Source organism: Hermetia illucens, chromosome 5 (genome assembly GCF_905115235.1).
Source record: "Hermetia illucens chromosome 5, iHerIll2.2.curated.20191125, whole genome shotgun sequence".
Lineage (NCBI taxonomy): Eukaryota > Metazoa > Arthropoda > Insecta > Diptera > Stratiomyidae > Hermetia > Hermetia illucens.
The window spans coordinates 14,269,236-14,291,795 of NC_051853.1; the positions used below are offsets into that span (position 1 = coordinate 14,269,236).

Sequence of the window (22,560 nt, forward strand, 5' to 3'; positions counted from 1 at the left end):
CTCTGGAATGATGTCGATTGACATCTTGACAGATGAGGTGGCGAATCTACACGAGGAAGGCTAAGAGGGAGTGATCTATAAATAGATGACAAGAGCGGTGGGAACGCTCAGGAACGGGTCGGTGGACTTACAGGCTTATTTCTGCCCTCAGGGAATGGTTAGAGAGATGACACGGTGAGATTAATTATAATCTCACCCAGTTTCTTATGGGGCACGGAGGATATCGCCAATGCCTGCACAGATTTAAATTGGAGACCCCACCCGATTGTCCAAATTGCGATGGAACCCCAGAGGATCCAGAGTATGTATTCTTCCACTGTCCGAGATTTGTTGAAGAAAGGAGGAATCCAGAGGACACTCTCGGAGAGATACTGGTACCAGAAAATCTGGTGGTGAGAATGGTAGCACAACAAGAGAATTGGGATGTGGTCAACTGCATGATCGCATCTATCCACAATAAACTGCGAAAGGCAGAGGAGAGGAGAAAAACGCGATCACGTACGCCGCGTACTGAAGAAGGGTGATTGAGCTAGAATGAGCTGACTCCACCCGTGATGTAATATCTTCTGGTGGTTCCGCGGGGCAGGGAGGGAGTCAGGGGTGGTTTTAGTGGGTAAAAATTCCACACACTGATGTGTTCAGACCAGAGTCTTTTGAAGATTTTCGCCTCCTCAAAAAAAGGGTATAATTCATATACTTCAGGAGAATATGTGCGTTCAGCTCGGTTGTTGAGGTTGGCCACCTAGTGGGAGTTGGGAAGTGGTATTGTGCTCAGCACGGGAGACGTACTCCTTAGTTCGGTGGAGATTTAGGTAGGCGTTGCATCCACCAGTATGAATGCTGAGCCATGCACTTGGTATAGACTGGTACCGTTGTACCTTGTCGCATCGGGGCTCTGATTGTAGTCACAAAATCTATCCGTGTCATAAGAAGACCGTGGGAGTAAGTCTCCGAGACAGGTACCCACGTAAAACCATAAAAAGGTAACTGCCGCTCCCTCAACAGTACACGTGTCGAGTAAACCATTATTTATCAGTACATTACAATAAACTAATTGCGGTTTTTTATGTGGGATTTAAATGGCGTTGTTACTGTTGTTGTGTGGTGTTGTGTGAGAAGAATCTGCGACTTCCCGCCGACCTTACGCTCGATATTAAAGCAGAATTAAGTGACGCGACACAGGTTCACTCTCGTTAGCGGTCGGAAACAGAAGGAAGTGTACCACGTCCGCCTCGTGCTGGTCACCAGATGTGCCGGCGTTAGTTCAGTGCAGAGGCGGGGTCGTTTACATTGCCGGCATATTCGCTGTGCCGCCACATCACTCCGCCCCCAGCTAAAACTGCACGGATTCAGCGGAGGAACACGGGACATAATCCCACCAATGGTGTTACCGGGCGAATCTGATGCTTCGCGGACACTTTTTGGAGCATCTCCGGTTCGACGAAAGGATTCAGTCTCAACAAAGAGACCCATTTGGGTCCGACCGGGATGTCAAGCTTCAAGGAGTGTTCCAGTTGATCCAGACCTTTAAAGGGGCCCTCATATGATGGGTGCAGCGGCCTCTGAGGAGCGTCCACCCTCATGAAGACCTGCGAGCATGTCGCGATGTCCCTGGGGCCGACCTCCGGCGTCGTTTATCGGGAAAGTTGAGTGAGCCGCAGTCCTAAAACCGGATCCCTGAGCAGATGCACCACGTTGGAGTCGCTGAACCCTGCTCTAATATCCAGCACAGCGTCGGCGGGAAGTTATACCGATTGACATCAAATTGTATGGGACCGTACGGACTGTGAACGCACACGCATAGCGCAAATTACATCGTTCTACGTCGAATTTAAGGGGGGGGGTCCCTATAAATGCAAAAGGGGAGCAGAGACTCTAAGATGATTTTTAGACCTCTCTGGAGTAGTTCTGGGAAGATGGCATGTAGTCCCGGTGATTTCATTAGTTGAAAGGTTTTCACTGCCTACTTTACACAAGCTTCCGGTCATACCTCTTTTACTAGTTTCCAGTTCTCCTATGTTCCCCTTTTGTTCGTTGTTGGGGTGTCAGGGAGAATGTTGTCATCTTCCACTGTGGGATAGAACCCCGAGAGATTAGGTCTGAGAAGCAGGTGTACTCTGTCCTCCTCATTCCAGGCAAATGTCCCATTTTCCTCGTTCTGACAGACAGAGGATATTGAACAGTCTTTGGCTGTATCTTTGCATAGCCTGGTTATCTGAGTGAAATTATGCGGTGTTTCCAACGATTAATTATCTGAAATAATAAAAAACTTGTTGTTTCTTTTTCGTTGGTGTGGACATTTATTCTTGCAAATTCCAATATTTCGGGAACCACTTGTTCCCTTCATCAGTGCTAACAGGTTGTTAAACTTAACAACTTGTTAGCACTGATGAGCATATACACGACGTGCAATATCGGTATTTGCAAGAATAAATGTCCACATCAACGAAAAAGAAACAAGTTTTTTATTATTTCAGATAGCCTGGTTGCTTCTGTGGTTTCTCCAATCCCTCCACAGATTTTCCGTTTTGCTACCCTGACAGACAAAAGGTATTGCCCCGTCTTTGGCCATTGCTTTATATAGCCTGGTCGCTTCTGCGGTTTGATCGACCCGACAGAATTCCTTGAAGTTGTTACGTTTTGTTTCCCTGATTACGCTGCTATACGCAGTCTATGCATTTCTGTACCTCGATCAGTCTCCGATTTGTTTTGCCCGGTTGAAGAATTTTCGTTCCTCTGTTCTCATTCTGACTAAGTTCCTGTTCCACCAGGGTACATCCCTTGATGACTTAATTGTCTTAGCTAGGCAGCTGGCCTCATATGCGCCAATGACTCATATATGTCAATGCTCCTGATGCCACCGCCCCGTTGAAAATGAACCATGATATTGCTCAGGTGCGCTGCTTAGGAATCCTGCTCTCCTGGGTACAAAGAGAATGGTAATACCAAGTTTTCTCGCAGAACATTATTTTGTCCTCCCAAAAATTATTTTTTACGTATTCATACTCCGTGTTTCTAGAGAGCCTTCTCTTTTGTTTCGGTATCACACACTATATAATCCATGCGTGTTCGCAGTATTTCTAGCAAAAAGTTTTTAAAAATTAAAACTTCAGACCGTCTCCAACGTTGCCTCACCTTTGGTCTGGGAATTTAGTTCCACTTCTGCCCGCTGGGCCTTAATTTACTGGGTATCCTGAATGTAGTTCATATTGACGTCGTGTTTATGCTTAGCTTGACACCACTTTGGTCACGCTGTTTCTAAGGCAGAGGTTAGGCAGGATCCTATGAGTTGCCTCTGCCGTATATAAAACCGTAAAATGTACATTAAAAAATCCTATTGAACAGGTATTCCAATCCACACTTGTTTATTCACTTGACTTCAATGACCTTAAGGAAAAATATGAAGGGCATCTATACCTCCATTGAGAATTTCCCAATACCAATTTCCGATGACAAAGTATCTATTCAAATGATTCACTCAGTACTGACCTGCCTCAATGTAAGCTATTCAAATGCTGAACTTTAAACAAAACCTTCGCTTCGGGCATGTATTATAGTTTGACATACATATCTTTGTCTTCCAATCATTTATTCAATTCAGTCTATCAATTAAACAAACTATCGTGCTATAACAAGGTCCAGTAGTCGGTCACGTGATACTCCAAGTCACTGGCACATATCGCATTCACAAAACGGTCAAACGAACTTAGGTTGGTGTGCTCGCTAATTGTTATGGCATCAGCATAGGTCGTGTGTCTGAAATTCTATTATGTTTGATTATTTCAACAATTTAATATACTCTACACGTGAATGGATATAGCGGTCCCCCCAATCAACTGAAGAGCTATAGATAGGGGGCTTCTGCACGGTTTGACTCGAGTGGAGTAGTGTCTAAGTGCTGAACTTGAATTTGAATATGGCATATGTAGGCTGAGAGCTACCTAGCAGTTTAAGATCCCATATTGGATAAGATATCAAAGGTATCTAAAGTGGTCTCGTCTGAAATCAAGAGAGATATATGGTCGTAGGAATCTTAAATCCATACCAAATAGGGTTCACAGTCATAGCTACAGTTACATATCCTTTGCATAATTGAGTCTCGATGGTGGCTCGATATCTAAAAAGTGACTATAATTTTGGTGATACCAAAAGTACCAGTCAGATGACACAGAAGTCCAGGTTTACCAAAAAGCAATGGATATTCTTGTTTTCAATTTTGATGATGGTTCATTATATATATGTGCATACATGTCCTTTACAACTAAGATTTTCCATGACGTATTTTACCCTGCAATGGCCCGTGAGTATCCCCGCTATGACCCTAAACTCTTCTTGGTGAAGTTTAAACAATCCTGCGAGCGTTTTGGTTCATATCTCCCCATGAGTACCATGAACTGCTTCTTATTGTCATGGTCATAAATTTCTATTCCACAGAGGGGTTCTGATCCATTTAGCGGCATTTCTACTCCTTTGCTGGCCAGCTTATCTGGTTCCTTATTTTAAAAGATTTAAGATGAAAATGATCCTTTCAATCTGTTTTCAGAATGGAGACCACTTTTGGCTACCTCTATGCCTTTGATATGTATCCCAAGGCAATACTGCTTGGTCTGAGTTAGCCAAAGTTTAGAAAAAATTAAGTGGGATATTTCCTGTATTGGCTAAGAATTTTGTGAAAGTACAAATAGAGTATTTGGCGGATCAACTAGGTCCTTCTTCAGTGATTTCCCTTCTTACTCCAGCAAAGGAAATAACCTTCTCAGTCCCTTTTAGTTTACTATACTTCACCTTGCCACCCTTAGGAGAGAACCTAAGATGATTTCTAAGTCCCTTTAAAGCAATGTTGTGAAAATCTACCCCGGGTGATTTCAGTCGTCTAAAGGTTGCTACTACCCATCTTACTCTAGCTTCCGGTTATGCCTCTTCTGCTAATCTCCAATTTTCCTTTCTCGTCCCTTTGAATATTATTGGGGTATCGGATAGAATGTTAATGTTACTAGTGAATGGGTTTTCAGAAGTATGTGTTCCCTGTCCTCCGCACCCTCAGCAAGTGTTTCACCTTCCTTCATCAGACTGACAGAGGATGTTGTTCTATCTTTGGATATAAGCTTGTACAGCTTGCGTGATTATGCGGTTTGTTAATCTCTTGATATAAATTCCTAAAGCTTCGTTGTCGGTACTTCCCCAGATATCACTGTGTGCGTTAGTATCGCAGCCGAAATTTCATAAAACTCATTATTGTACCTGATGTCCCACTCATCTTCCATGTTAACTGCTCAAAATATTCTACGTAGAATATGCATATCAAAAGCATTCAGTACTCTTGTTGCTGCCTGAATTAAGGTACATCCTTCCATAGCATAACACAGGTCCGATGAAAATCCTGACGGTTTAAGGTGAATACTTGCAGTCTAGGTATAATCCCACCGTCCTCTTCGAACATGGACTGATTTGAGGACCACAATCAGAGCACCGTCGTAACTAACATTGCGATACTGGTTTATACTTAGTGCACGCTTATTATCCATACGGGTGTATACTAGGCCTGTCTTCGGCGAAATTAAAGGGTATGGCACCCGAGTTCTTCAACGTAACTCCGTTTACGAACACTATGAGCGTGATATGGACACAATCAGAACTACGATGACACTCCCACAAGGAAGCAACTGAAGGCCCATTTCGCAGAAATTCTTCTGGACTACACACACTCAGGGGGTCACACCGGTTACCATGATACCAGATCCCCTTCGGTGAGGCTTCGTGGTAAGACTTCCACATCCCCAATTCAAATGAGTCCCTTGCAGACTCGGGTCTGATCGTCCTTTTCGAGAACAAATCAACTCGGTGGAGAGATCTGCAAAAAAATTTTTCCCACCAGTCAACTATCGCTCTGCATACTGCTCAGGTCCGATGATCATTTTGTAGTTGCAAAGGGTAATCTTGCTGTGCCAATGACTACCAGATCAAGATTAAGTGTTAATACCGTCAACGTATGCGAGCATTTAGTCAGATCTCAGCTTCTCTTGTCTGTCGAAGAAGTGAAAGTCCATAGCAGTGATCAGTGCCTCCGTACTTTTCCCATGCCAGTTTGTCGCTGTTTTTGTGGATAAAACTATCATACTTTAACACTTGTCATCTACTAGTTTCTCTTTATTCCATATTTGTTGGCTCAACATGTGAATGTACCTCAACACGCAGCTACCCCCATCTATCAGGAGCTGTCTCACTTACCTTTTTCCGCTTTTATATAGTACGCATGAGTAGCCGCTTACGGATTCATGGTCCACAGACTTTTGTCAATACCTCTTACCAAGGAAAGGTTTAAGACAGAAAAATGATACATTGTGGATACTGTCATTCAAAATAGGTTTCAGCCTCTAATCCATAGTTCAATTAGGAAGATGCAGGATACGAAGCAACAGACAACTTTGTTCATTGCAAAAGAGCCTCAGGAGCATCAGTTGAATATAAATATGAGTAACGCACTCTCATATCTGTATTCACTGATACCATAGAGGGGATATGTAAATTAAGTCAAAATTCTTCGGAAAAATCTTCTCTCGAATGCGGCTAAGGGTTCCCAATTTTTCTTGCTAAGAACCCAAGTCTCCGTGGAATACATGTACTGGTAAGATCATTGCCTTGTTCAGTAAAAGTATTGGCCCTATGGTAACACGTTTTGAGTGAAGCAGTTTCTCTGCGGAACAATTTTGTAAGCTAAAATAGACTCTGTTGACTGCCAACAATCGTGTGCCTAGTTGCTGTCGGTTGTAATTTTCGACCTTAGATAGAAGAAATTATCACCAGTCTCAAAGTAGTCTCCTATCTTCATTGTTCTTATTTGGTCAGTGCCTACTGTTTCTTGAGCTACTAGCCTAGTTCTGTGACAGGCCGATCGATGAGCAGCCAATATATTGTTCCATCGGTAGTTGGATTCTCTCCTGACGACATAGAGGCGTCCCATGATTTGACAATACAATATGTTATATGGATAGCTCTATCCTTGGCAAGGGATTGCTTTATTAATCTGGTCTAATCTCACCTCCATGAATATTTGATCATCGATTGCTTCTGGCTTCTTCCTTAGTACGAAAGTGATTGCCATTGTTTTAGAATCAACACCTGGTTGATTTGGCTGACGAAATGGCATGCAACAATGCCCCCCGTTTTCCCCCAATATACAGGGATTGCAGGTAGCGATATCTCATGCCCCAAATAGAGAGGCCATTGAATTAATCCAACATGAGGCTTTAGTATCAAGTTTTTGAATAGTTGGTTTATTTTATGGTAAGGAATTGTTGACACGTCGACCAACCCTCAACCTGAAGGATCAGGTCAATGTTTCGATGACCTCCTTGACAGGGAGGTGATATTAAATAGGCTTTAGTACGATGGAGTTATCCCAGTTAATTTGAGGGTCCACCCATACTTTCTTTACAATTTTACCTGATTTCTGCAAATTTGAGTGAGGATAGTATTGCATACCTTACTTCAAACCTTCCTTCTTTACCTGGGCTTGAAACTAGCGTGATACCATTCCAAATCTATGGCTTTTCAAATCGTTTGATTGCCGTCTTCTTTCAATTCAACTTGGCATATTCTAATACTCGTAGATGCATATATCTGAATCTATTAGATTATGCAAACGCTGTCTATACTTTATTACCTGTCTATCTTCTCAGTTATGCAAGTATCTAGTATTCATTATTTCAATTTTCTTTTCAGGCACCCATTAAATATCCAAAGGCGGTGGGATTCATTATTAGCAATGAATTCTGTGAACGATTCAATTACTATGGAATGCGAAGTAAGTAGACTTGACATGTCCGTATTTTTACGATTTAAGTTAAAAAAAACAGTAAAACGCAAATTGTCAATGTTGGATAATTTTATCTAGCCTGGGTTGGTGAAAGCTCTTTATTCAGATGAAAATATGCCTAGAGTCGGATATGGACTGATTTTTGCTTGCACAGAGGAACATTTTTTAAAATATCCCTAAATTATAAATAATTTGTATCTTAAACTCCGTGGAACAACATAGATAAAAATTAAGAGGTTCAATTATAAATAATCAATTGCTAATTAGTAGAAGATGCACCTATGCCTCCCATATCGATACTTTGTACCGGCATTGCACATTTAGACTTAGAAATGAAGAATGAAATATGAGGATAGATAGGTAGATAGATAGATAGATAGATAGATATAAATAGTAAACATGACCTCGACAGTGTTGATATATGATGATTGTCACTGTCATCATATAAATAAAAAATAATGCATGTACATACGTTGTAGAAACGATACTTCGAACCTGGAAAAATACTTTTGTTTGGTTGTTTTATGTATCGTAAATTTGCCATATCATAAAACCTGCTTCCATTGTTTCCTTAATTTATTTAATTGCTTTCAAATAAAATGGAAACATTAGCAACAATACAAATGCAAATGTGATGTAATGTAAACTAGAATATGTGGGAGAACTGAGAATTTATCTTTATTATAATTCCCAATGAAGAGTGCTGCTTAAGGTAAAAATGCAGGTCTCGTTCGAGTCACTGAGTCTCTTTCCGTGATATAATTTGAACTAAAAGAAACCTTCATGATCCATTCGGTAACCTGATAAATATATGATTACCGCCGAAGGGTAGGAACAGTAAATCAAAGAGTCTTAACTAGTAAAACTTTCTAATATAAGGCTCCAGGCAACGTCAGCGCTACATGTTTTAGAACGACTACCATGTCCAGATCTTGCTTATCTTTTACCATAAAAACCAAGTAAGTCCCCCTTCCACAGCAGTAGGAAAGTGAACCACGACCAGCAATTCTTAAAGACATCTTATCGATCCCCAGGGTTACCAAAGAGGAACTACGGAAGTTCTGAGGACAAATTGGAAATAACAAGGCTCCAGAATTGGAAAAGATCCCGAACAAAGCTCTCAGGTTGGGCGCTAAGGCCTGACCCCAGTTATTCATGAATACATTTGAATAATGCTTGGTGAGAGGAGTATTTCCCACTCAATGCAAGATGTAGAAGTTGGCTGGACTACTTAAGCCTCAAACACCATTTTGCGTGTCCATTCCACTTCGCCTTACCTATCTTTTAGACGCTAAGGAAAAGATGTTGGAGAGGTTGACATAGAACTGACTACTTGCGTTCATGAAACTAGCGGGTAGTCTATTAAAAAGGCGGTATGGATTTCGGAGAGTCAGATCTACAGTCGATGCGGAAGCAGTGCTCGTGAATTTTCCTCGGGGAATGTTAATCGGAGAAGGTACATTAGGACTAGATGGAGAATTCCTCGGAAAAGTAATACTGTCAAAATCTGTAATAATGAAGTCGGTTATTCGAAACCTGGGAGTAACGATCAATGCCAAGTTGAGCTTCAGGGGGCACATGGACTATGCCCGGGAGAAGACTGCAAAGGCTAGTTCATCTTTAACAAGGATAGTGCCTAAATTCGAGGGCCAAAATGTTGCCGCAGGCTGCTTACAGCGGGGATGGAGAAATTCATTTATGTAAAACTCCTGTTAGGACGGAAGGATTGGATAATATTGTGGAATGGAAGAAGGTGAGCTCGGCATACGAGCCAATCGTACAGATGGATAATTCCGGCAAGGGTCTTTCGACCCATATACTGATCTTGTGCTCTGATAGATGGGTCAAGTGAAAGTACGGAAGATTAAGTTACTATCTGACATAGTTCCTTTTATAGCACACAGTGGCCTTAGGGAGTATTTGCTTGTCTTCGGATTAGAGAAGTTTCCCCCTGTTCCGAATGCGCTGCTGGAAAACCTGCAGCATAGAGGAAGTCAACCTCACCACGCTATCGAACCCCCTAATCTCGTGGATGAGATACTAAGATCGGAAGAAATTTGGTGCGCAGCAAACGCAACATTAGTCGCGATAGACAGTAAGCTCTTGGTACTGGAGACCAGAGCCCCTGACCTTTCAGGGCAGCTAAAAATCATATCATTCATATGCTGCTTTAAGCAAGTCCCTTACTCGTGTGTTTATGGCAAAAGGTTAAACCGTTTACGACCACTTTACATGTGATAGACAGGCAGGCCTAGCGAGGTGGGAAATGGAAGGGAGGTAATCCCTTGGTTCCGGAACTTTCTTAGGGAGTCGGAAGAGGATCTACGAAAAGTGCAAGAGGAGAATATTTCACTCCCGACCCGAGTAGATACATTGCTGTTAGCGCCAAATACCCATAACTACTGGTGGTGACTGGAATGGAAGAACAAAACTAATTCGACCTCAATTTTTAAGAGTCACTCAATGTGCGTTTTCCCAGACCACTTACGAAGTGAACCTAACATAAATCTTTGCATTATGCATGGGTTGCGGATACGGGATGGGGCGCAAAAAAGTAGTTTTGTGTTAGCTATATGGTTGTCAATGTCGTCTAAATGGACCACATCACATAAATCATTTACATCACTTGCGCCCATCACTGGCTATTCGACGAAATGCACTTCAGCTCATCTAAGTCTTTCCAAAAAGCGTACACCCCACATCCACTATTTTGCGCAATTTGTTTCTAGAACTCGTCCTTTGTAGCCCCTTTTTTGAAGAGTGCAATCTATCACTTGGCACTTCTGCTTTCTCCGGAAATACACTCCCTGTTTGCGCTGTCGAAAAACTTCTCGAAATCGATCCACACACTACCTCAAAATATTCCGATGGGTGTTTATGTGGTCAGTGCAATGATCTAGAGCGGAAAATAACCTGCTCTCTGCAGATCAATATTTCAAAGTGCTCTTTCATGAATGCCAGGATAATTTTAGCTAACATCTTTGCCTGTTCTTCAATGCCCGTGATTGCTGATGACCAACAAAAACCCAAAGAATCGTAAAAACCGCAAAAAAAACATTTTTAGGTTTGGGCAGTTGGACTGATTTTCGTTAACCCTGCAATAGCACTTTAGTAACTGGGGAAACTATCAAGGTGGCAACCTATCAAGTTGTAGGGTTGTCAGCTAACAAAGAGAGGGGTTGTCAGCACCAGCCATTAGATTTGTCAGCACTAACCAACTCCCAAATTTGAGGTCACAGTCGAAGATTCGTCTTCGTCATCCTCTGTCTACAGTTTTAGTTAGAAAAGAATTTCCAAGAGGGCACCAGCCCACGCTATCGCCCTAAGACCTATACTAGCCTTTGCCCCACTTTGGCTGACAGCTAGGTCGACTGCTGTCCGACATCCAGTCACTGATATAATATTCACGACCACCCATGAAATTTGGTCCGCGGCTTTTCATTGCAACAACCGAGTGCCCAAATTTTAAGTCTAACAAAGAAGACCGAAATAGAAAGGGGTTACTAGACATGAATACCCGTAGGTAACTAATTCCCGGATAGGTATCACCTCTGCGAATCCTCGTGGTCAAAAACTCGCTGTGGCGAAAGTTGCGAGGAAACTCCTCAACAACGGCAAAGAAGTGAAGACTACCGGTATCTGCAGGACCCGTGGCGCATCTTATTGGAACGTTGCACATACTGCAGGCTCAGGGCGTTGTTCGTTCTTCAGGGCGGACCTGGAAAGGACTAGGAAGCAGCTAACATGATCAGTATCCTATAAATCCGAAAGGGAATGCACCCTTTCACGAGTTATTGCACAATTTGCTGCGGAAGTAAAATTCATATCCTAATCAGCGAACAGTGTCTTAACAAGGAGCCAGCCTTATAGTATTTCGACTTATCATGTACCCTTACCATCTCGGTTTGGCACCATGCCCGACTTCGGATTCGCTTCCAAAGCCGAGAGGAGGCTTTATTTGGATTCAATGTTTGAGGATAACGTTTTTTTATAGTCTATCTAACACCAAATTAGGCAATGCCAGACCGCAAGCTGAAATCTATGGAGGGCGCTATCTTCGGTCCGGAGACTTTATTGCATGCTGCCTGAAAGGGTATCCTTTATCCAGACTCCAGAAAGGAGAGAGAAATGGATTCTCCGAATATTGACAGGAACGAGGCTCGTAGCTTTAAACATCGAATCCACGTCAACGTTCCGGCACCAAGGCTGCAGAAGAAGCATTTCTGATGTAACTGCATCAAAACCACCGGTATAGTCAGTAAAGGGGTGGCAAGCTTTTGAAACATGGAGAGCGGAGATCATTTCAGGGGACGGAGGAGCTACAACTGGCAGCGCCGTAAATCTAATCATGACGCTGATAATCATAGCTTTCGTGGCTTCCATGCTTTGCGAGGTTGCAACCGTAACAAGCATTCTTAGTTTCGATGGGCGGGTTGTGGAATGGGTATCATAAGTTCCGTCGTTTAGCACAGCATTCAAACGACCGGAAGGAGGCATTTACCAGAATGACAGAGTCCAGATAGGAAGGAAGGAAACTCCGTAGTGCGATAAATAATAGCAGAACTCGCTGTTGCCTAGAGCTAGTCCGCGGGGTGGATGAAAATCCATGGGGACTTGGCTATAAACCGATCAGCCGAAAATAGGGCTCCGCGAAAACCCTGTTCACTCTCAAACAGATGGGTATCATTCTTTATGCATTCGTTCGGGCTAACGCAAAAAACGTGAAGTTCGAAAAAATTTTGCCATTTTTCATCATGAAAAGGAGTTCATTTTATGAAAAATATGAAAGTGGAAGAATAGGACGAAATCTCGATTGAAGTATATAACCTGAAGCTCCATCATCGACTGACCTACCGCTCGGTGCATCCAACATTTGCCCCAAGGAAGGCACTCTTCCTTGTCGCTGGGAAGTGGTGAGGCTCGCACAGATCAGCAAAAGCAATTCCCTAAGATGGACAGATATGTCAGGGACACTAGAAAATTCATTGCATGTGTTGGCCTACCTCTTGCAGACGTTGAGAGATTATCTGAGAGATCGCTCCCTGTTGAATAATACACTGGATTGCCAGACCAAGATGGAAATCTCGTCAAGAGTAGTATAGGGCTCTATTTTCATCCTGAATCTCCGGAATATTTTCTACGATAGTCTGCAAAGACTGAGAATACCAGAAAATGCACACCTGGTCAGTTATCCAGATTACATTGGGGGACTTGCTGCTGAAAGCACCGCTAAACAGGCCCCCTTAGTGTTTTGCAAAAACGGAGTTCGACACCAATCAAACATTTCGTTCTTGTGAAGGGTGGGGTGGGATTTATGACCAACTTTATGCAAACACAGGATAGCTCTCTTCCAGCAACGTTAACTGAGGGATACTGAGCAGCACTGACCGATGGAGCCGTATTACGCACTACTTTCGGGTTCCCCTTCTTGCGAAGAAGATTTATCTCGACCAGTAAAAGAACCCGAGGGGAGTGGACTCTTTGAACTAATACCCGTTGGTGATAGGAATTCTTGACTTGAAGGCTTCCAAAGGCCGGGGAGCAGTGGAGCTAGGCCGAAATAATGTCAGGTTAATTTCCTGATGACGGAGAGTTGGTAGTTCGACGGCTTACCGGTCTAACATTCAGTGGCCGAAGTCCTAGAAGATGGAACTATCACAAAAAGCCAGAAAGATGGGAGGATGTTTGGGTTATGTATGCTACTAATAAATCCAAAGGAAGTCAAATCCTCTTAGAGTTTCATTATGCTGTTCCTGTCAAAGATAGCCTATTGCGGCTCTCACCTTCAGTTCGGTGTGTCGGAAAGGGAGGCAATAGTCTCTTAGCCTTTTTCCCGACTAGGCTCCACTTGTTTTTGACTTCGTTTTTCAAATTTTTGGTTATACACCTTTTCTCTTGAGTAATTGTTCCTCCTCATTTGCACATCCCACCTTATTAGCACACCAAAAATTTGAATATTTCCAGTGAGTATGTTTGGGGATTCACCGAACTTCACCGAACAGGCCTCTCAGGCGTCGTTGGAGATGCATCTAGGTGTTAAAACGTGTCTTGCTCTGAACTTTATTTTTGTTATGTTTGAGGCTTTAAGTCTCTTTTAAGTTCGTATTCTAGGGCTGCAGACTGAAGGTTGTAACGTTCGAATTTTTGGGAACGACGATTCTTTCTTAATTTTCGACGTACAGCCACTGATCCTAATCTCTCTTGGGGAGAAAAAGAAGAAGAAAAAGAATTTAATGGTTTGCACGGATTTGGTTGGACTGTATTCAGGTACCATGCCCAGGCCATCCTAATATTTGGCAGTTAATTGGCTTTCTCAGTTTGTTGGCTTAAGAAAACGGAAGGGATGCATGTTAGTTTGGGAATGGAGGATTGTAGCGGGGCGCTACATCCAATATTCCGCTCTTTCTCGCTTCTAATGTCATAGGTGGAAGTGAAAATGTTCGTGTTTCAATTCTCACGATGACTGAAGAGGCGTCTTTTCTTCGTTGTCGGGGGAAAGATATTGGTTGGAGGAGAATATTCGGTTGGAAACGGGGTATTGCAATACATCGACTTCGGGCAACTTTCTGATTTCAAACAACGTCGGCTTGATTGGTGTGGATTTCGTTCTGACCTATTGGTGGACTTTGGGCAACTTTGGTGACCTTTTTCCATCCACAATCACACTTCCGCAGGACTCGCCTAAAATCAAAGATGGGTGCTTCATTTCTATGGCCAAAGGATGCCAAGGGTGGAATCTCCAAAGGCCTCCTGAAAATCTGAGCTAGAGGAAGCATCAATTGATTCGATCTGCCCTCTCCATCCCAGCACTTGGATCCGAAAATTTTCGGCTACAAGCGTGCTTCGAGCGTATTTTTTTCTGCTTTCAGTTTCGCGTGTTTTCTCCGCTAGATTCCCAGGATATCCCTTTCTTAAATTTCGGGTTCCGGTGCGACTCCTCACATCGGTTAATAACACAATTCAGATCGGATTGTTCAAAAGTTAGCCTACACATTTCCGAGGCCTGGCTAACAGAGAAGGTTTTTGGGATAGCTCTGCCTCCTTGGTCGGCTTCAGACAATTACGATAGTGCTTGACCATCGCTCAACCACTTCAGGTATTACAGTTCTTACTACTAACAAGGGTAGTTTTCTCCTCAGGTAAAAGAAGCACTGCAAACTATTGTAAGCCGCTGCACTCTTCCAGAAAAGCTGATAAGACGCAAAACTCGTCACCAGAAAAGGACTCTTTGTATTCAGCCTACTTAGAAGTAACTTCCTTTAAATTACCGCAATGCTACTATAAGGAAGGAAAGTTGACCTAATGAACATTTTTTTTCATCATCATGAACGGCGCAACAACCGGTATCCGGTCTAGGCCTGCCTTAATAAGGAACTCCAGACATCCCGGTTTTGCGCCGAGGTCCACCAATTCAATATCCCTAAAAGCTGTCTGGCGGCCTGACCTACGCCATCGCTCCATCTTAGGCAGGGTCTGCTTCGTCTTCTTTTTCTACCATAGATATTGTCCTTATAGACTTTCCGGGTGGGATCATTCTCATCCATACCGATTAAGTGACCCGTCCACCGTAACCTATTGAGCCGGATTTTGTCCACAACCGGACGGTCATGGTATCGCTCATAGATTTCGTCATTGTGTAGGCTACGGAATCGTCGATTCTCATGTAGGGGGCCAAAAATTCTTCGGAGGATTCTTCTCTCGAACGCGGCCAAGAGTTCGCAATTTTTCTTGCTAAGAACCCAAGTTTCCGAGGAATACAAGAGGACTGGCAAAATCATAGTCTTGTACAGTAAGAGCTTTGACCCTATGGTGAGACGTTTCGAGCGGAACAGTTTTTGTAAGCTGAAACAGGCTCTGTTGGCTAACAACAACCGTGCGCGGATTTCATCATCGTAGCTGTTATCGGTTGTGATTTTCGACCCTAGATAGGAGAAATTGTCAACGGTCTCAAGGTTGTAGTTTCCTATCTTTCCTATTCTTCCCTTTTGACCAGTGCGGTTTGGTGTTATTGGTTGGTTGGTTTCTGGTGCTGACGTTTCCACCATATACTTTGTCTTTCCTTCATTATTGTGCAGCCCAAGATCTCGCGCCGCCTGCTGGATCTGGATGGAGGCAGTTTGGAAGTCTCGGGTCGCTCTCCCCATGATGTCAATATCGTCAGCATAGGCCAGTATTTGGGTGGACTTAAACAGGATCGCACCTCTTACATTTGCCATTACATTTACATTTAGAATCACGGATCAATTTCTCCAGGACCAGGTTAAAGAGGACGCATGATAGAGCATCCGCTTGTCGTAGACCGTTGTTGATGTCGAATCAATTTCGTTGGGATACCGCGAGAAAAAGATATTGGAGAGAGCTATATACAAAAGGCTGCTTCCATTCATCGAACTAGGGGATAATCCTACAGAACGGCGAATTTCGTAGATTTTTCTAAGGTAATGGTGTTAGAAATGTATTTGATCAGACCAACGGTATCCCTGGTTACTTAGCTTAGTCACTCTCGAAGAACCGCCTCCAGCAATAGACGTAAGACCATTCGACGAAAAACCGGAAGCGGTTCTCATTACTAATCCCAACATACTGTCAAAATCCAGATTGGTAATCACGAGGTCGTTTGATATCTGGTGGTAACGATCAATGCCAAATTGAGCTTCAGTGGACACAGACTATGACTACAAAGACTAGTTCACTTGTAGCAAGGATGGTGCCTAATATCGGGGGTCAAAACGTTGCCGCAGGCTGCTTAAACCGAGGTTGGAGTCTGGGCGGGATGATTGGACAACACTGAGAGCCAAAGAAGATTAGTTTGGCATAGCTGTCAATCGTCTTAAGGACGCGGCAATCATCTCTTTGAATCTTCTAGCAAATGAAGAAGAGAGAATTCATCCGAGGTAACTACAATCTTCCAGAAAATTACTAGGGAAAGGAACCCAACCTAATCGTAGCCATCGGACCTCATAATCTCGTGGAGGAGATGCTAAACTCGTAAGAAAATTGGCAAACGTAAAAACAGCTGCGAGTCCTAAGAGCACGGCGGACGCGTGATCTCATCATCAGTCCTCACCGAGAAGTACGGAGATTCCAACGGCTGGGAGCAGGCATGTACCAGAATGACAGAGTACTGATCAGCTAGAAGGAAAGTGCGCAGTGCGATAAATAAAAGAGGCGCTTGCTGATACCTAGAGCTAGTCGCCGAGGTGGATTAAAACTTACAGGGACTGGATTATAAACTGATCACCCATAAAATAAGGGATCCGTGGAAATCCAGTTTACTCCCAAATAGATGGCCGGCATTGTACGAGATCATTCCTTATACATTCGTTTTAATTAACGTAAAAAGCGTGGAAGTCAAAAAGAGTGCTCACTTTTCATCATGGAAAAGACAGACTACCTTAGTAGAGGAATATAAACTGCTGCCGCTGAGAAGTGGAGGTGACCCTTCGTCCGTAGCATAAAGTAGCTTCCGCTGTCGGAAGTAATCGAAGATTATATTTAATATATATTTTTATGTTTGTGCCGGGATGAGCGCCTCAATTATATGGTTCCATCTGCAGAATTGAGTGCGTTCTTGAAGTCAAGGGTCCCCAGTGCGCAGTATTTCTCTTCGTCGCAGGCTTTTCTAGATAGCTCAAAAACCAGTTTGGTAGCATCAACTGCTGACTGAGCCTTCCGGAAGCCAAACTGCCTATTCGATAAATAACCGCCACTATCAATTAATAGATATAGCCGGTTATGCATTACCCTCTCGAGGATCTTACCTATTGTATTCAGGTAGGTCTATAGGATGTTGGTTCACTTATCGGCTTACCTGTCTTTGTGATTAATACAAGCTTCTGTATTTTCCACTCTGCGGGGAAGGACCCTTCTTTTAGGCAGTCTGTAAATACCCCTGCGAACATGCTTGGTACCATTCTCATTGCCAATTCCAGCGCCTTGTTGGGGATTCGTGCACTGCCGGGGGCTGCTGTATCCCGGAACCTTTTCACTGCGTCCAAGACTTCGTCTGTGGTTGCTAGAGGTATGTCTTCGGCGCTCATTGGTATCATTGGGAAGATTGTTTCCGGATGTTGGGGGAACAATGCCAAAATTATCTCCCACAATAATCTTGGGCTCATAATAAGAGGGGCCTTTTGTCTTTTATTGTCGACATAACTGACTTGTACTCTCCTCCCCATAGATCTGAGTCTGCCTCATCACAGAGTCGTTTGAAGCAATAATATTTACTTTTCGTGATGGCCCACTTCAATTTGTTGCGTGCCTGTTTATATTCGAGGCACCCTTGTTCATGCTCTGGCATGTTTCTTCGGCATTGACTGCGCCTTCTGGCCTTCAAGCATTCCATACGATACTTTGCTTTTTGAGCGTTCCACCAGTAGTTAGGGTTGCGATTCCGAGACTGTGCACACCTTGGCATGGAGAGGTCATATGCTCGATATATCTGTAGGGACAGCTGTGATGCTTTTTCTATGGCCGTTCCAGTAAACTCGGTGTTCCACTGCAATACCTCGAGAAATGTATCCCCAGCAAGTGCTTTTGATGATCAACCTGTTACTGGTTTTTTCAGGTGAGGATTTATTGTTCTGGGTCCCTTATTAACAGTAATATATATCGCCTAGTGGTCCCTATGCGTGTATTCTTCGCAAACATACCAGTGGAAATGTTTCACCAGCGAATCACTTACGAAAGTAAGATCTACAACGGAGCCTAGCTCTCCATGTCTAAAGGTGTTTGCGCTTCCGTTGTTAGCGAGGGCGACGCCCCAATATTTGGCATTCAATTAGCTTTCTCAGCCTGTGAGTTAAGGAAGCAGAAGGGATGCATGTTATTTTGGAAATGGAGGATTGCAGGGGCACCACACCCAATATTTCGCTTCTGATGTCATACGTGGAAGTGAAAATGTTCTTTTTTCGATCCTTACGATGACTGAAGAGGCGTCTTTTCTTCGTTGTCGGGGGAAGGATATTGTTTGGAGGAGATTATTCGGTTGGAAACGGAGTATTTCAATACATCTACTTTGGGCAACTTTCTGATTTCAAACCACGTACGCTTGATTGGTGTGGATTTCGTTTTGCCCTATTGGTGGACTTTGGGCATCTTTGGTGACCTTTTTCCATCCACAATCACTTCCGCAGGACTCGCCTAAAATCAAAGATGGGTGCTTCATTTTTACGACCTAAGGATGTCAAGGGTGGAAACTCGAAAGGTCTCCTGGAAATCTGAGGTAGAGGAAGCATCAATTGATTCGATCTGTCCTCTCCACCCCAGGACTCGGATCCGAAAATTTTCGGCTACACGCGTGCGTTCGAGTCGTATTTTCTTTCTGGTTTCAGTTTGGCGTGTTTTCTTCACTAGATTTCCCAGATATCCCTATTTTAAATTTCCACTTCCGGTGCGACCCCTCGCATCGGTTAATAACACATCAGAGATCGGAGTGTTCAAGAGTTATCCTCCACATTTCTGAGGCCTGCCTAACAGAGAAGGGAGAGCGCATGTCAGTATTTGATGGCAAACCTCCACGGTCAATCTCCCCATCTTTTTAGGTTTTTGGGATAGCTCTGCCCCCTTGGTCGGCTTCAGCCAATTAGGATAGTGCTTGACCATCGCTCGACCACTTCAGGTATTCAGTTCTTATGACTGCCCTCTTCCAGAAAACCTAATTCAAAATTCAACCTAGCTTAGAAATAGCTTTTTTTACATTACCTCAATGTAGTTGATCTAAACCATTCTTCCTTTCTTTTCAGCGATTCTCGTCCTTTATCTGACGCGAAAGCTCAGTTACGATGACGATACAGCAACTGTCCTTTATCATGTTTTTACGAGTCTAGTCTATTTCTTCCCACTTATTGGAGCAATTGTAGCAGACAGCTGGCTGGGCCGGTTTCGAACTATCTTCTATCTGTCGGTGGTGTATTGCATAGGAACTGTCATCATCTCTATAGGAGCGATACCGCCACTAAATTTACCAGTGAAGTAAGGACATTGAAATCGACAAAATTCTTGACATTTCCAATTTTAATATATTTTCCTCCTCTGTATTTCAGTCTTGTGACAATTCTTGGTCTCGTACTTATAGCTGTCGGGACAGGCGGTATTAAGCCATGCGTTTCGGCATTCGGGGGCGACCAGTTCAAAATCCCAGAACAAGTAAAGCAGCTCGCAACGTTTTTCTCGCTTTTTTACTTCGCAATCAATGCTGGATCCTTGATTTCGACCTCAATCACACCAATCCTACGTGAGGACGTCCACTGCTTCGCAGAGAATGACTGTTTTTCACTGGCTTTTGGAATACCCGCTGTCCTCATGGTTCTGTCAATCATCATCTTCATGCTGGGAAAATCGATGTACATTATTAAAAAGCCGGCCGGGAACATGATAGTGTCAGTCTGGCAATGTATAACCGAGGCACTGAGAAAACGATCCCAGGAAAAACGCATTGCACCTCGGGAACATTGGCTGGATTACGCTGAACACCGATATGGAAGGAAGCTAGTCGATGACACAAAGGACTTGCTGAAAATTTTAGTTTTATATTTGCCACTGCCAGTATTTTGGGCCCTGTTTGATCAGCAAGGCTCGAGATGGACCTTTCAGGCCACGCGTATGGTAGGCGACATCGGAGGCTATCAAATCAAACCCGATCAAATGCAGGTTGTGAATCCTCTATTAATTTTAGCTTTCATCCCGGTATTCGACTACGGGATATATCCAATGCTGGAGAAAATTGGAATCAAACGGCCTTTGCAGAAGCTAACTTTAGGTGGTCTCCTTGCTGCTTTAGCATTCATTCTGTCTGGAATAGTTGAGCTCAACTTGGAGAGGACATACCCACTGCTACCTGGACACAACGAGGGTCAGTTGAGGATATTCAATGTGATGCCATGTTCCTACACTTTCAATACAAGCTTGCCAGACTATACAAACTTCACTGTGGACAAAATGACTACTTTTACCGAGAAACATTTTGTTTTGAACCAAACTGAGTCCTTCGACTATGAAGCGTATTCCGACAATCCTGAACTCTGCTCAAACTTACAAGGCCAAATCAACCTCAAACCTGAGACTGCTATGAGTTACTTCGTTACCCGCAACAACGATAAGGCCAGTGTTGAAGAATATCGTGATTCACCTGAGAAACCGAAGAAGATTTATCCAATTGTACGAGTTTTGGCGACGTTGAGTGAATATGCGCCCCTTCAGCTCAAAGGTTTGCAGAACGACGTCACTTTGAATACTAGTTCCACCCAACTTGTGGAAGTAGCGGCTGATACCTATGAGCTGTATATGCACGGAAAGAAGGTACACAAAATAACGTTCGAATTAGGAGGGGTTTACGTTTTGATGGTTGAAGGCGATAAGACAAACGGATATGTAAGTAAACACATCACGATCACCAGTTACAGGTACATCGAAAATAACGTGTATCTTTCAATTATAGTCTTTCAGCCATTACGTCCTGACTGAACCCAATTCAATCCACATGCTTTGGCAACTACCTCAGTACATTGTGATAACCGCGGGAGAAGTTATGTTCTCGGTAACAGGATTGGAGTTCTCATTCACCCAGGCTCCTGCCAGTATGAAGTCTGTCCTGCAAGCCTGCTGGCTCCTAACAGTTGCCATTGGAAACCTTATTGTCGTGGCGATTGCTGAATTCCGAATGATTGACTCCCAGGTAAACTTTGGCTATAATCCTTATCACTGTCTTTGAGATTGCATTCTAATAACTATCCCTGATCTTTGCAGTCCACTGAATTCTTCCTGTTTGCTGTCCTTATGATAATCGACATGGGAATCTTCATCCTTTTGGCCATGCGATACAAATACTCTCAGCCTCGAGATGACTATGATACTACGGACTTGACCTCTCAAATCGCTGACTCGAAGAGCTCCAGGGCTGATCGATTCGACAAAGTTGAGGCTCAAACTAGTTCGACTACGACCAACGGCCATGCCAATCCAGCTTACGAGAAGGATTAGAAAAAATTGTGATTTGTGATAGAAGCGGATATCTAATGTAAAGTTGATATTTTATTGTGAACGGCACATTCCTTTGAAAATTTGATTGAGGAATTTCGAGTACCTTTGATCGATTTTATTTTGTAAATATTAACCGTACGTGTACAATAGGTTTTTTACTTTTAAGGACTGAAATTTAGTAATATATTTTTTTAATATTTAATATTGTTATATTTAATTGAAGGCAATAAAAATATTGAATGTGATTTACACTATTATCTTTATAACATTTCTTTTCTTTTTTTTGAGAATGATGGGGTCCTAAGTCCGCATCAACTTAGTGCTGGACCGGACCAAATGGGGGGCAACTTACTCTCTCTTTTTTTGGTCCACGGACCCCTCGTTTAGGGACTATCACCCAAACTTTACAAAAATGTCAAGCGATGACGGCTTACGATTTCTTACCAGGGCAGAGGCAAATCATCAGACGCTGCCTCACCTCTGCCCTGGGAGCAGCGTGACCGAAGCGGCTCGCAAATGTTGCGGCAATGACGAAGGTGCTAATAGGACCACAACCCAAGGTGGAACAGCATAGGCCGAAGGCTGCGTGGCAAATGGGGAGCTTGGTCTTTAATATGCGAACACTAAATACCTTAGGCACCTTCAGTTTCAAATAAGACACTTACCCTGGTGGCCGGACCAGCCAGGGAGGACATTATTCCCGGATTACTTCTGGGGCCAAGACATAGACTTAATTTTTAAAAAACAAAAAACCACAATAGAAG

At 43.3% G+C, this 22,560-nt stretch overlaps 1 protein-coding gene across 2 annotated transcripts in view; it reads left to right on the forward strand.

The window, feature by feature from the left end:
* The window catches only part of LOC119657567 (peptide transporter family 1-like), a 106,345-nt gene extending 84,304 nt beyond the window's left edge, over positions 1–22,041 (forward strand). For both annotated transcript variants that reach the window (XM_038064527.1, XM_038064528.1), the window contains 5 exons: positions 7,723–7,804; positions 19,561–19,789; positions 19,861–21,187; positions 21,255–21,491; positions 21,563–22,041. In XM_038064527.1, the coding sequence (XP_037920455.1) occupies positions 7,723–7,804; positions 19,561–19,789; positions 19,861–21,187; positions 21,255–21,491; positions 21,563–21,796 (2,109 nt within the window). In that variant the 3' untranslated portion in view covers positions 21,797–22,041. The remainder of the gene's footprint in view (positions 1–7,722; positions 7,805–19,560; positions 19,790–19,860; positions 21,188–21,254; positions 21,492–21,562) is intronic.
* The last annotated feature ends 519 nt before the right edge of the window (positions 22,042–22,560 follow it).